Genomic DNA, 14354 nt, shown 5'->3' on the forward strand with positions numbered 1-14354 from the left:
TGCTGCTCCTCGTGGCCAACCACTATGGTCCCCCAAGTCCAGGTCCTATTTATTTGTTCTCTGTTTCTCCTAAGGAGACTGGGTTCAACCAGCAGTCTTAGGTTCTATGAGATATGGATGAATTTAGGAGATTGTAGGAATAAAACACAGACATGTTTTAAGGAGATTGTAGGGATGAAAGATGAATGTCCCTCTTGAAAGAATTACTGAATACTGGGAACTCAATGATGCTCAGGTGGACCGGCTACAGCATGGGGAAGGATGGAGGTTTGGAGGACCATTTGCATGAGTGAATAACTCATTCTGACTCATGGCATGCAGGAAAGCTTCCTAGAGGGGATTGCATTTGAACTTGACTTTGAAACATGGAAACGATTTGGTTGTAGAAGAACACTCTAGGCTGGGGGAACTGTTAAGCAAAGACATGGAGTGTGAAGGCTTGAGGGAAGGTCAAGAGATATGCCGATGAGAATATTGGAAGCATAAATTGGTATGTAGTGATGGGGTTCAAAGCCAAGCCAGTATTTGGCACTGATTTAAAAATGGCCCTGGTAGGCTAGAGGACCCTGACTAACATGTGCTCTCTCCCCTTGCAGAGGCCATGCCACTGAAACATTATCTCCTTTTGCTGGTGGGCTGCCAAGCCTGGAGTGCAGGTCTAGCCTACTATGGCTGCCCTAGCGAGTGTACCTGCTCCAGGGCGTCCCAGGTGGAGTGCACCGGGGCACGCATTGTCGCCGTGCCTTCCCCTTTGCCGTGGAATGCCATGAGCCTGCAGATCCTCAACACACACATCACTGAGCTCAATGAGTCACCATTCCTCAACATCTCGGCCCTCATTGCCTTGAGGATTGAGAAGAATGAATTGTCTCACATCATGCCTGGAGCCTTCCGCAACTTGGGCTCGCTGCGCTACCTCAGTCTTGCTAACAACAAGCTTCAGATTCTGCCCGTTGGCCTCTTCCAGGGCCTGGATAACCTTGAGTCACTCCTTCTGTCCAGCAACCAGCTGGTGCAGATTCAGCCGGCCCACTTCTCCCAGTTTAGCAACCTCAAGGAATTGCAGTTGCATGGCAACCACCTGGAATACATCCCCGATGGTGTCTTTGACCACCTTGGGGGCCTCACCAAGCTCAATCTGGGCAAAAACAGCCTGACTCACATCTCACCCAGGGTCTTTCAGCACCTGGGCAACCTCCAGGTCCTCCGGCTGTTTGAGAACAGGCTCTCAGACATCCCCATGGGCACTTTTGATGGACTTGGCAATCTCCAGGAACTCGCCCTGCAGCAGAACCAGATTGGTACGCTCTCCCCAAGCCTCTTCCACAACAATCCGAACCTCCAGAGACTCTATCTGTCCAACAACCACATCTCCCAGTTGCCCGCTGGCATCTTCATGCAGCTGCCGCAGCTCACCCGTCTTACGCTCTTTGGGAATAACCTGAAGGAACTCTCCCCAGGAATCTTTGGGCCCATGCACAACCTTCGGGAGCTCTGGCTCTATGACAATCACATCACTTCCCTTCCTGACAATGTCTTCAGCAGCCTCAGCCAACTGCAGGTCCTGATCTTAAGTCGAAACCAGATCAGCTTCATCTCCCCTGGGGCCTTTAATGGGCTGAGGGAGCTTCGGGAGCTCTCCCTCCACACCAATGCACTGCAGGACTTGGATGGGAACATCTTCCGCATGTTGACCAACCTACAGAATATCTCTCTGCAGAATAATCGCCTCAAACAGCTCCCTGGGAATATCTTCGCCAATGTCAATGGCCTGATGACCATTCAACTGCAGAACAACCAGCTGGAGAATCTGCCCATGGGCATCTTTGATCACTTGGGGAACCTGTGTGAGCTTCGGCTATATGATAACCCCTGGAGATGCGACTCAGACATCCTTCCACTCCGCAATTGGCTCTTGCTTAACAAGCCTAGGTTGGGGACAGATGCCCTCCCAGTGTGTTCCAGCCCAGCCAATGTTCGAGGCCAGTCTCTTGTCATCATTAATGTCAACGTTAATGCTGTCCCCAGTGCCCAGACTCCTGAGGGACCCAGCTATCCAGAAACGCCACAGTACCCAGACACATCCAGCTATCCTGACACCACCTCCATCTCCTCTGCCACTGACTATACCAGCACCGAGCAGGACTATACTGATCTGACCACCGTGGAGATTACTGATGATCGCAATTCGTGGGGCATGACCCGTGCCCAGAGTGGGCTGGCCATTGCTGCCATTGTCATTGGCATCATTGCCTTGGCCGCCTCCGTGGCTGCCTGCATCTGCTGTTGCTGCTGCAAGAAGAGGGGTCACACGGTCCTGATGCAAATGAAGGCACCCAATGAGTGTTAATGAGGCCACCTGGAGGCAGGCCTGGGGGATGGTGGGATGAGAATCCTGGAAATACAAGAGGGCATTGCATCATTCTACTTCCACCTCTGGGTCCATAGAGCCACCTTGATCCTTCTCTCTGGGCCTGAGAGAAAGATGCTCCCACCTCTTCTTGGCCTACCTGATTCTCCTGTAGAGAAGCAGGTCTTGGAGGACCTTCTTACCACCAGAGAGATCCAACTGGCCAAGGCAAAACCCTGGGGTATTTCCATCTGTGGGCTTCCTTTGAGAAGGCCCTTGCCCTAAATACTCATCAACTCTATCTCAAGAACAGACTTCCCTAGGTCCATGCCCCGTCTGGTCTCAGTAGACTTAACTCTTACTAAGCCTGCTCACTTTGTGGGAATAGTTCTCCACCGGGTACAGCCCCTTTACTTAAAGTATTATATGTAATTTGATTTCTCCTCTCTTTGGTACCATGGCTCTGCCTTGTCCTCTCACCTGAAAAATCAACCCCCACCCCCACCCCCCGTGATTTTCTGATCCTGAAGGCAGGCAGGATGAGTTCTCTCCTCAAAGAAGGATTCAGACCATTTAGCTGACTTCTGAAGAGCTCCCAAACATCTGGGCTTTCAGGACGCTGTAGACAAGAGAAGGGAAAACAAAGCCTCCCAGTTCCTGGAGAGATGCCACTACCAGCATTACACTTGTGATTTTTATCTGGAAGAGGGAAAAAGCACCAGGGCCACCAATTCAACCTTCTAGGATATGATATTTTTGAACTACAGCTTTCCTTTGAAATTTTTAGCCCTTTAAGGAATGAAATCATATAAAATTTCTGACCTCTAAAGATATTAAAATCATCTTATTGGTACTGGATGGAGGAAAGAAACCTGGTCCTTACGTTCATCCCTGGCGGTTTTCTCTTTCTTTCTTTCTTTTTTAACCTTTTTATTGAAGTGGAGCATGCATACAGGCAGTGGGAACATGAAAATATGCAACTTTATGAATTGTTACAAACGGGACACACCCTTGAATCAGCATTCAGATCAAGGAACAGAACATCATCCATATCCCTCCCAGGGCTTTTATTTAGGATGATTGGGGATGCTAGAAATGGAAAATGACCTTCCTGAGAACCGGCTCCTCTGGACTCAGGGCCAGTTCCTCACTATCCCCAGTCTTTTGGAAGGACCAGTTGGGAAGGGCGAGAGACAGGAGAAGATGTGGATACAATCTGACCTGGATAGAAAAACAAAACCAAAGCCAAGCAGTTGCTGTTTAATTGATCCTGAGGACGCATGGAGACCCCTATGTGTGCTCCACAGCGTTGTCAATGGCGGACTTTTACAAGTAGATTTCCAGGTCTTTCTTTCAAGACCAATCTGTGTGGACTCAAACCGCCAACCTCTTGGTTAGAAGCTGAGCTTGTTAGCTGTTTGCTCCACTCAGGGGCTCTTGACTCAGATAAGAGATTTTATTAAATCCAGAGACCAGGTCAGACGCATTCTGCCTGCAGAGAGCCAGGCACCCACATATCCTTCTCTGCCAACAAGCTGTCTGCTGCTCCAATATTGGAGTCCCCTCTGCCCAAGCCTGTTTATGGGCATGATAGGCCTATATCTGTTTTTAATTTTCATTCTACATTTTGGGAAAGTAAAATAGCTCAGAGATGAGATCCTTTAATTGAACAGCCAAGTGTAATAGAACCCAACAATCCCTTTAATGTGAGGTCCAGTTCTCCATCAGCATAACAGTAAACTAGCAATTGAGTTTCAAAATGTTCACACATAGGAAGCAACGTCTGAATACACAGCTATACTCTGGATCTGAGGGCTCTAGAATGCCTCCTGCCTGTGATCTAGTAACAAGAGTTGAGTTGCTTGTTCCAAGGTTAAAAACCAGTAGCTGTTGAGTTGGTTCTGATTAAGTGATCCCATATGCATCAAAGTAGAACTGTACTCCATAGAGTTTTCAATGAGTGAGTTTTCAGACACAGATCACCGAGTCTTTTTTCCCAATGCACCTTTGGATACACTTGAACCTCTAATCTTTCACGCAGCTGAATGTGCTCATGTTTGCATTATCCAGAGGGACTCTTTGGTCCAGGATTACTCTCTTCAAATTACAGGTTGAGTTTCAGTCACATGAATACCTGCCCTTGCTTCCATATTTACCACAAAGGTATTCACACACTGTTAAAGGAATCATGCTCTTAGTAATCTGGAACAATCTGGCCCATCAGTTTAAAGAAGCAAAAATAGTGGTGAAACAGATATTTTTGCTACAGATCTCCACATCTGCCCAGTAAAGAGTTCCAGTTGACTCAACAGGGATTTAGAAATCCACCACCACTCCTGATGGGTTTCCTCTACCCCACATGACAAATAATAAACCCTCTATGATCTTAGCAGCTTGGTGCTGATGGATGACCAGCTATCCCCAACAAAAAGGATCCAGGAAGGGATGTTTGTAACAACCAGTGTACTTTGTTGCTTTCACTCTCTGATCAGGGAATTAGGGAGAGATTAGGGTCGTCATAGTCAAAAGACTTCACCTCCCTATGGTAAATCCAGGTCTCCAAAGTATCCTTAAACTATCTTTCAGACATATACCAAGGCTTTCCAGAACCCAAAGGGAAGTGCTTTCAGATGAAGCATGAGCATCACTCCACTGACCTGTTATATTGATGCTGGAGCCTCATCTCTTTCATTCAGGAGGCAAGATTTGCCCCCATAGTCCTCATACCCAGAACTTACAGGTACTCCTTGTGAGTGTGCCCCTACATCTCATCCAGCAGGGACACAAGTGGGCCAGGAATGACAGAAAAGGAAGAAGAAAAATCCTCTTCATTTCAGTGTGCTCTGTGAATCTTAGCCCAAAGCCCAGTGTTGACCATGGCATTGGAGTACCTTTCTCTCCAGCCTAGGATATCAATGCATGCCCCTAGTCAAAGGCTGCACGAAGACAGATGCCCTCAGATGACCCCACTCAGGAAGACCATAGGTGAAAGCTGGTGAACTCTTTACCAGATCTGAGTTTGCCTGTTCCTTTCTCCCATCAGAGAGTGGACTGAATGGAGCTAACCTTTCAGTTGTTGGCTTTGCAGCTGCAAGAGAGACTGGGTGGATTCCCTTTCCAACAGGGATGATGCATTTGCACCTCATCTCTGGGCACTGGAATGAGCCATTTGGATCTCGAGAGAACTGGCATAGGGTTCAGAGTTCCATTCACTTCTCCTTCTCTGCTTACTGGCTTCTAGGCTACTTTGCCAGTCACCAGCCTCCATCTAGAGTGAGGTCAATGTTGGAGGAAAAAGCCAATTCAAATCACTTCTTCTTTTTTTTTTTTTTTTAACATGTGCATAGTTACCCTTCAAAACCTTTGCCACACATTTTCTTTTTAACCCTCAGAACAACTTTGTATAAAACCATTTGTTATTCTGCAACATTATTTATGAAGCTGTGGCTTTACTTCTCTTTTCAAAGTTTGAACAAGGCCCTGTGGCCCATCAGGCTTTCATCATTAAACCAAAGAAAATGGAAATCATACTCCAGTATCCCCTCACATCTTAGCCACTGAAAGCTCACTTGGTACTCTATGGATCAGAACCTTTGTAAATACAAGAATATGTCAAATCCATCCATCTATGAAAGTAAAGCTCACCCATCTCATGAAAGTAGCTGGGGCTGTGTAGTTCCTCCTCTTTAGAATTTAGAAGCACAGTGAAATTCTCAAAATGTCCCTGGACCTTATTCATGGGCAACTGCACACTTTTCAGATGTCAATGTAGACAACTCAGGAAGCTTGTGGAGAGCAGCCAATGGCTGGAGATGCTCAGAGATTTGTCATCTGTAGTCCACTCAAAGAGCTCAGCCTACAGAAGTCATAGTCAGAACCATATCCAGGGAGCTGCAGAAGGCAGAGAGGGTGGGCTGGTAGACCACTTCCAGGTAAAACTCTTCCCAGTTTGAGGTTCTTTTCCTAAGGAGAGATTGTGCTTATCAGCTTTCATGTTGTCTTCATGCTGCCTTCAAAAGTAGATCTTGTTTATCTCGCTTATTGAATCATTGTAAAATGTCCCAGGTGCTTGGTGATGTAGAGATTTCTAGGCCCATGGGGGTTTCATAGAGTGTGAGCCCTGGTGGGTGGGAATGCGGGCCTGTCCTTTGCTGGATGCTGCTTGTTAACAAGTTTGGTGTACAGAATCAACAATAAACAGTAGACACAGAACTCTTGTGTGCTCTGTTGACATCTTGGCTAAGGGGTCTCACAACCTCTTCATTGTGCTCTTGTCACACGTGTGTAGGGCTAACAGGAAGTCCCTCAGTGAGAAATTCTAGGATGAGAAAAGGCCCCTTGGGAAGTAAGTGACCAGAAAACAAAACAAAACAAGTAATTTTTGTAGACCAAGGTGGGTGAAAGAGGCTTTAAGATTAGGTCCAGCTAATGGAGAAAATGAGATCAAGATAGAAAGTGAATGAATTTCCCATAGTCACATAGCAGTCCTGGTATGGCACTGTAGGATAAGCATTGGACTGCAAGGTCTGTTTGAGCTGCAAGTTGGTGGTTCAAACTCACTAGCCACTCCTCAGAAAGCTTATAAAGGATTGCTATGAGTCAGAACCCACAGACTTGCCATCAGTTAACAAGAACAGTCACGTAGTAAACGAGTGACTGAATTAGTACAACTGGTCTCCAGACTCCAGCCTGGAGTTTTTCAATGTTACCAGAATGTAAAGTTCATTTGGCACTCATCCAATACACACACACACACACACACACACAACATCTCCCCAGGGTAAACCTGTGTCTCCAAATTATCAACATGGTGGGTGTGTACCAAGGCTTGCTATAACCCAAAAGGAAGTGAGCCCAGAGGTTGGATCATGAGCATCACTCCACTGACGGTGGCCAGCTACATCCTGGGGTCACAAGAGGAATCTCAGCTTCCTCTCCACATAAAAGAGACATTCAATTTCAGCTGTATGATCCTGTCTCTGCCAGCCTGAGTACTGCCAAGGATGGGCTATGGAGACACACACATGTGACGTGGCAGGACTACTCCGCATGTTTCTAGAGCCTGTTCACTGTTTAGCACTAGGCTCAGTGAGTCGTAGTTTCTCAGGAAGCACCATCTGAATGAAGATAGTGCCCAGAAGATTCCAGTTGTCTGGATTCCAAGGGGTGCCACAGCTGCTGGTTGGTGCTGATCTGGAGTTAACAGAAGGAAGAGCTGCTGTTCCTTCATCCCACTGTGGTACTTCTGTGTGCGTCTGGGCCTTTTCCAGCTCTTTCGATGGCTTCACCCAGCTATGAGTTGAAACCAACTCGATGGCACTTAACAACAACTACATGCCTGTCCTGGGAGGGTTCAATAATATCCTCCTTACCACATAACTGGGACCCTTCAGGGGTTGAGGGCAGGGCCTTGTTACCTTTTCCCACCACTGGAAGTTCCACTTAGGTTTCTGGAAGTTTGGGTAATGAGGAAAAGGTTAGAGTCTTCAGTCCTTACATCCCAGAAGATGCCTGGAGTCCTTAATGCAAATCTCCCTCCTCACATGCACATATGCCCATGCTCTTCAAGCTGCACATTGTTGTTAAGTGCCGTCTAATCGGTTGGGACTCATAGTGATGCTGTGTAGGGTTTCTGAGGAGCAGCTGGTGAGTTTGAACCACCAACCTTGCTTTTCAAACCAACCTTTGGGTCCAGTGCTTATCCTACAGCACCGTACCAAGACTCCTGCACATATCTACACTTTAACTTCTCTTTCTCTCATACACGTCCCTAGGCATCTGACATGCCCATTCCATAGATGAGAATGCAGAGACCTGCAGAAATGAAAAGTTTGCCCAAGTACTGGCTAGTATGTTTGAGTTCCCTTGTTCCACAACATGTTAGCCAATGGACAAGCTGTCTCTTTGGAGGTGAATACTGATGCCTTAAGAACCTGTTCATATAGCTTGAAGAAGGTAAATAATACTAAAATCCTTGACTGCCTTATGAATATTAGTTTCCCTTGCCTACTATTGTAAAATAGACACTTGAGTGGGATAGAAAGGAATGCTGGGAAACATGATTAGAGAAAACTTGTAAGCCCGCCTTCAGCCTATAACTGATTGAAATACCTAAAAGGGGTTCTACAACTTGCCCAGTGAAATAGGCCTCATGCGAAGCCTTTATAGAGTATAGGACCTTAGGTGGAATCCTGAGTCCCATCTAGAACCTTTTGAGGTGGGACATTCCCACTAGAAAGGACAAGCAGACTGGAACAGCTACAGTGACAGAAGATACATCTTCATGATGAAGCTGACCTATACTCAGAGCGGTAGTTACTTTAAATACCAACAGAGAGGGAAAGAGTCTTCACATCAAGTATCAGTGCTATCCACTCTATATACAGGGTAGATAGGAACGGGCAACTTAGACGTTGGCTATCTAAAATGAGGGGGCAATAAAGGCACTAAGTGACTGGCTTACAAGCTTTCAAGAGGGAGTTTAGTTTAAGAGTATGGAGGGAAAGAAAGAGTCCCCACTGAATAGCTGTCATCTTGTCTAGATGGGTCTGGTGAAAGGAGATGGGGATAAGATTCATAAGATTCAATGGTGAAGAATTGTTATCATGATTATTCGCGACTGTCACAATTGTAAAGGTAGAAGTTTTGTAACAAAAAAGGGGAGTGTTTAATCTTACAGTCCAGAAACAGAGGACCCTAGGACCATCAAGAGAGGAACGCACAAATAGAATGCAGGACCTTATCCAGAGAAGCAACAGCGCCAGAGATGGAGGCAGAGATGGGGGCATGGAGAGGGGGAGCGGCTGAGGACTCTATATTCATCAACTAAGAAGAGAAGGACTAAGAACTGCAGAATGTGCCTTTTGGAGATGTAAATTATTATATATGCCTGAGTGGGGTTTTTTTGTTGTTGTTGTTTGTTTTTTAAAAAAGCTAAAGTGGATAGAGAGAAATACTGTTAACTGACGGTACATGGAGGGGATTATAATCAATGTAATGAAACAAGGTATATGATTTGTTGACTGTAAAACTGATGATATGACCTGTAAACTTTCACTCAATCCACAATAAAAACCTTAAATTAAAAAAAAAAAAAAAGAACCTGCTCAGAGTGCAGGACAGTGTTGCACTCCTTCCAGCCTGGTTATGAGTCTCCCCAGAGGCTTAGCCCCTGGCAGTTTTCCCTTTGTGCCTGATTTTACCCCTGCCAGAATGCAGTGCCATGGAAGATAAGGACATGGGTAAATTGTTCACGGCCTTTCTGCCTTTTTATGTTGCTGCTGTTGTTGTTATTAGGTGCCATCGAGTCGATTTCAACCCACAGTGACCCTGTATAGGGTTTCCGAGGAGCCGCTGGTGAGTTTGAACTTCTGAACTTGCAGTCGAGTGTTTATCCAGGACTCCACGGAGGGGTGGGGTGGGGTAGGGGTAGCTCTTCATAGGCTTCCATTTTTCTCTGCCAAAGTGTGGGTTTATAGTTTGTCGCCATTGAAATCCAATATATCTCCATTGTTACACTCTGTCAGACCTCGTAATTTAGCTGATAAAATGGCCTCCCGTGAAAAAGGAGTATTAGTTCAGACTCACAAAAAAAAAAAAGACTGAGATAGATATTATAGTCATGCAATGAGTTGAAAAGTCATCAGAATACTTAGAATTATTGACTCCTGGTGTTGAAAACAATCTTTAAATACTTATCTAGGTCACCCCCTCATGCTACACCCCTTAAATCATACACAAACTCATATATGTTACCATCTACACCAATTTCATACACTGTCACACATTCACTCCCATGCATAGTGTTACTTACACACATGCACAACCCTTACCCACACTCACTCACACACATACCCTGTCATTCACAAGATCCTGACCCCCATGTACCCACTCACACCCCCACTCATACACACAAAGTACACACACGCTCACTAGCTCATACATATGAATACCCTTTACGCTGATCAGTAGCTATAGGTTAGACATCTCCAGAGACAAGAAAGTCACTATATCGTCCCAAAGCAACTTCTTTCCTCCTTGACTGTCCCTGAGTGTGAACAAACACCTTTCCACACTGGGCCAAAATTCATATCCCTCTAACTTTTGTCCCCTTTTCACTCAGAAAGAACTTTAAATATTAGTTTATTAAACAAGTAAACAAAACCACACAGTCCCTTAGAATTTTTCCTGGCACTGAGCTGCAGTTGCCCAGCCAGGCCACTCACTGTTGATGAGGAGGGGTGAACATGGAGCCCGGTCCCAGTCCTCACCTAAACAGCCTGCCGGGGACTTCCGAGGGCCTGCTGGGTGCCCATACCCTTAAATCTTAGGGGATTTGAGCCCTCAAGAAGAGCCCTTGTTCAAGAGGGGCCATGGAGGTGGGGGAAGATGAGATTGTTGGCTCTCATGGGGCAGTTCAGGGTTATTTTGTAATCTCTAGAGGCCTTCCCCGATTCCCTCCCCTGTCCAGTGACCCTGGTGACATTCCGGGAATGCTCAGGCCACGAGAGGAGGAGCCACTACTAGGACCTTTGATCTGTGCGGGTGCTGGACTCACGCTGACCACAGAGTGCAGATGCTCCTCTGCTTCTGAGGAAGAGCCAGGGCACCCCATGCCCCACTGCTCAGCCCCTCATGGTAGGTCTCCTGGGATGGGTCAGGGAATCTGGCTGGGGTCCCAGCTGGGGGCAAGGAGGGTGTCCCCAGCTCCAGGTAAGCCACAGTATCTATTCCCCCAACTCTTCAAAGGAGACGCCCCAGAGGTGGTCAGTCAATGGGGTGGTGGGGAAGAGGAAGGAGGAGAACAGGGCATTTCAAGATGAAGGTGACTCGTTGGCTGCATTCAGGGAATTCGGAGCCCAGTGAGTGTGGGGATGAACCGTGACCTGTGGCCAGGCTTACCTGGTCTGCCCTGGTTTATGTTTGCCAGTCTGAGGCTAAAACACAAATGCCCCTATGTTTTATTGAACATTACCAGACATTGTGCTAAGTGCTTTATAGTTACTATTGAATTTAGTACATATACTATCCAATTAAGGAGTCCTGGTGGCTTTGTAGGATAAGCACTGGGCTTACCAGAGGTTCAAACCCACCAGTGGTTCTGCAGGAGAAGGACAAGGCTTTCTGCTCCTATAAAGATTTACAGTCTCAGAAAACCTATACAAGTTTGCTATGAGTCAGAATCACCTCGATGGTCGTGGGTTTGGGTTATTATCCTATTAAGATCTCTGGGTAGTAAGATGGTTTCAGCTTGGCTATAACCAAAAGATTAGCAGTTCAAATCCTCCCAGTGGCACCTTGGAAGAAAGTCTTGACAATCTACTTTTGTAAGACTATAGTCATTGAAAAGCCTTTGGAGTTCAGTGCACAGTAGAATACATGGGGTTGCCATGAGTTGGAATTGCCAGTGGGTTTTTGTTTTATGGTATTATCTAATTGAGTACAAATTTTTATCATAAGACATGTGGTTATCATTACTGTTGAGGAAATTGAGGCTTAGAGGAAATCAGTGACTTGCCCAAGGCCACACAGCTAGTAGGTGGTACCAGATTTGAACCCTGGTCTCCATGTTGGGAGAACCTGAGGGTCAAGAGGAAGACCTGAAATATGTGGTCCATTCAATTCAATACATAGAATCGGAGTCTTGTGAGGTGCCAAGTATCAGGATTCTGCAGCAGGTCCTATCCTCAGGGACTCAGGGCCTGGTGGGTGCCACCGACCAGAATACTGAGTAGAATGGCACAAGCCTTGTATCAAGGAGAGGCTATGACTGTCCTGAGAGGCCAAGGGAGGGAAGTCAAAGAGGGTTTCATAGCAGAAATGATACTTGGCTGGCCCAGGCAAGTAGATAGAATAGGTTGTTGTTGTTGTTGTTGTTGTTGTTATGTGCCATTAAGTCAGTTCCAACTCATAGCGACCCTGTACAGGGTTTCCAAGGCTATAAATCTTTATGGGAGCCGAAAGCCTCATCTTTCTCCCATGGAACAGCTGGTAGTTTTTGAACTGCTGACCTTGCAACTCGCAGCCCGATTCGTAACCACTATGCTACCAGAGCTCCTTTAGGTTTAAACATGGAAATAGGGACAGGCAGGCACAGGCGTGGTAAAGTGAGGGCCAAAAGGTGGAACTGTCTGAAGAACATCAAAACAAAACCACCAAACTAGTTACCATTGAATCCATTCTGACCCATGTGCTTCAGAGTAGAACTGTACTCCACATGGTTTTCAGGAGCTGATTTTTCAGAACTAGATGGCCAGTCCTTCATTCTTCTGAGATGTCTCTGGGTGGATTCAAATCTCCAACTTTTTGGTTAGCGTTCCAGAGCATTAACTGTTTGCACTACCCATTTTATATGTATTGTTGTTGTTGTTAAGTGCCATCAAGTTGGTTATGACTGTAGAGATCATGTATAGGCTTTCTAAGGAGCAGCTGGTGATTGTTGCTGTTGTTAGGTGCCATAGAGTCAGTGCTGACTCATAGAGACCATATGCACAACAGAACAATACACTGGCTGGTCCTATGCCAACTTCACAATCCTTGCTAAATTTGAGCCCATTGCTGCTGCCACTGTGCTAGTACATCTAGTTGGGGGTCTTCCTCTTTTTCTCTGACCCTCCACTTTACCAAACATGATATCCTACTCCAGGGACTGGTCCATTCTGATAATATGTTCAAAATATGAGAGATGAAGTCTGGCCAGTCTATCTTCCAAGGAGCATTCTGGCTGTACTTCTTCCAGCACAGATTGGTTTGTTCTTTTGGCAGTCCATGGTACTTTTAATATTCTCCTCTAACACCATAACTCAAATGCATCAATTCTTCTATGGTCTTCCTTATTCACTGTCCAACTTGCACATGCATATGAGGTTATTGAAAATATCATGGCTTGGGTCAGGCGCACCTTAGTCCTCTAACTTTTGCTCTGTAACACATAAAGAGATCTTGTACAGAAAATTTGCCTAAGGCAATATGTCACTTAATTTCTTGACTATTGCTTCCATGTGATTTGATGGTTGACTGGGCAAAATGAAGTTTTTGACAACTTCAACCTTTTCTCCATTTCTGTGGATGTTGTTTATTGGTCCAGTGGTGAGGATTTTTGTTTTCTTTACACTGAGGTGCTATCCATACCAAAGGCTGTGGTTTTTGATATTCATCAGTAGGTATTTTAAGTCCTTTTCTCTTTCAGCAAGCAAGGTTGTATCATCTGCATATCGCAGGTTGTTAATAACTCCTCCTCCAATCCTAATGCCATGTTTTTCTTCATATAACCCAGCTTCTAGGATTATGTGCTCAGCACACAGATTGAATAAGTATGGTGAAAGAATACAACCCTGTCACACACCTTTCTTAATTTGAAATCATTCAATGTTCCCATATTCTGTTAGAACAATTGCCTCTTGGTCCATGTAGAGATTCCTCATGAGCACAATTAAGTGTTCAGGGATACTCATACTTCGCAAGGTAGTCCATTGCTTGTCATGACCCACACAATCGAAAGCCTTTGTGTAGTCAATAAAGCACAGGTAAACATCCTTCTGGTATTCTCTGTTTTCAGCCAAGATCATCAGCAATGATATCCCTCATTCCACGTCCTCTTCTGAATCTGGCTTGAACCTCTGGTAGTTCTCGGTTTGCATGTGTTTGCAGTCACTTTTGGATTATCTTTAGCAAATTTTTGCTTTTGCATGTGATACTAATGATATTGTCCAATTATTTCCACATTCCATTGGGTCACCTCTCTCTAGAATGGACACAAATATGGATCTCTTCCAATCAGTTGGCCAGGTAGTCATCTTCCAAATTTCTTGGTATAGATGAATGAGTATCTCCAGTGCTGCATCAGTTTGTTGAAAGATTTCAATTTGTATTCCATCAATTCCTGGTGGCTTGTTATTTGCCAATGCCTTCAGCACACCTTGTACTTCTTCCTTCTGGATCATTGACCCTTGATCATATGCTACCTCTTGAAATGGTTGGATATCGACCACTGTTTTTTGGTACA

The 14354-nt window shown here is 45.5% G+C and overlaps 1 protein-coding gene across 1 annotated transcript; it reads left to right on the forward strand.

The window, feature by feature from the left end:
• The first annotated feature begins 592 nt into the window (after nt 1-592).
• Nucleotides 593-2350, forward strand: LRRC15 (leucine rich repeat containing 15). Its single transcript, XM_006873131.1, has one exon. It carries the CDS (start codon nt 602-604, stop codon nt 2348-2350), a length of 1749 nt encoding a protein of 582 aa, XP_006873193.1. The 5' UTR covers nt 593-601.
• The last annotated feature ends 12004 nt before the right edge of the window (nt 2351-14354 follow it).

The sequence above is a fragment of the Chrysochloris asiatica genome, unplaced genomic scaffold, assembly GCF_000296735.1.
Source record: "Chrysochloris asiatica unplaced genomic scaffold, ChrAsi1.0 scaffold00224, whole genome shotgun sequence".
NCBI lineage: Eukaryota > Metazoa > Chordata > Mammalia > Afrosoricida > Chrysochloridae > Chrysochloris > Chrysochloris asiatica.

Excerpts from the sequence above, each read along its gene's own strand:
- LRRC15 (XM_006873131.1), top strand. The coding sequence starts at position 602 with ATGCCACTGAAACATTATCTCCTTTTGCTGGTGGGCTGCCAAGCCTGG.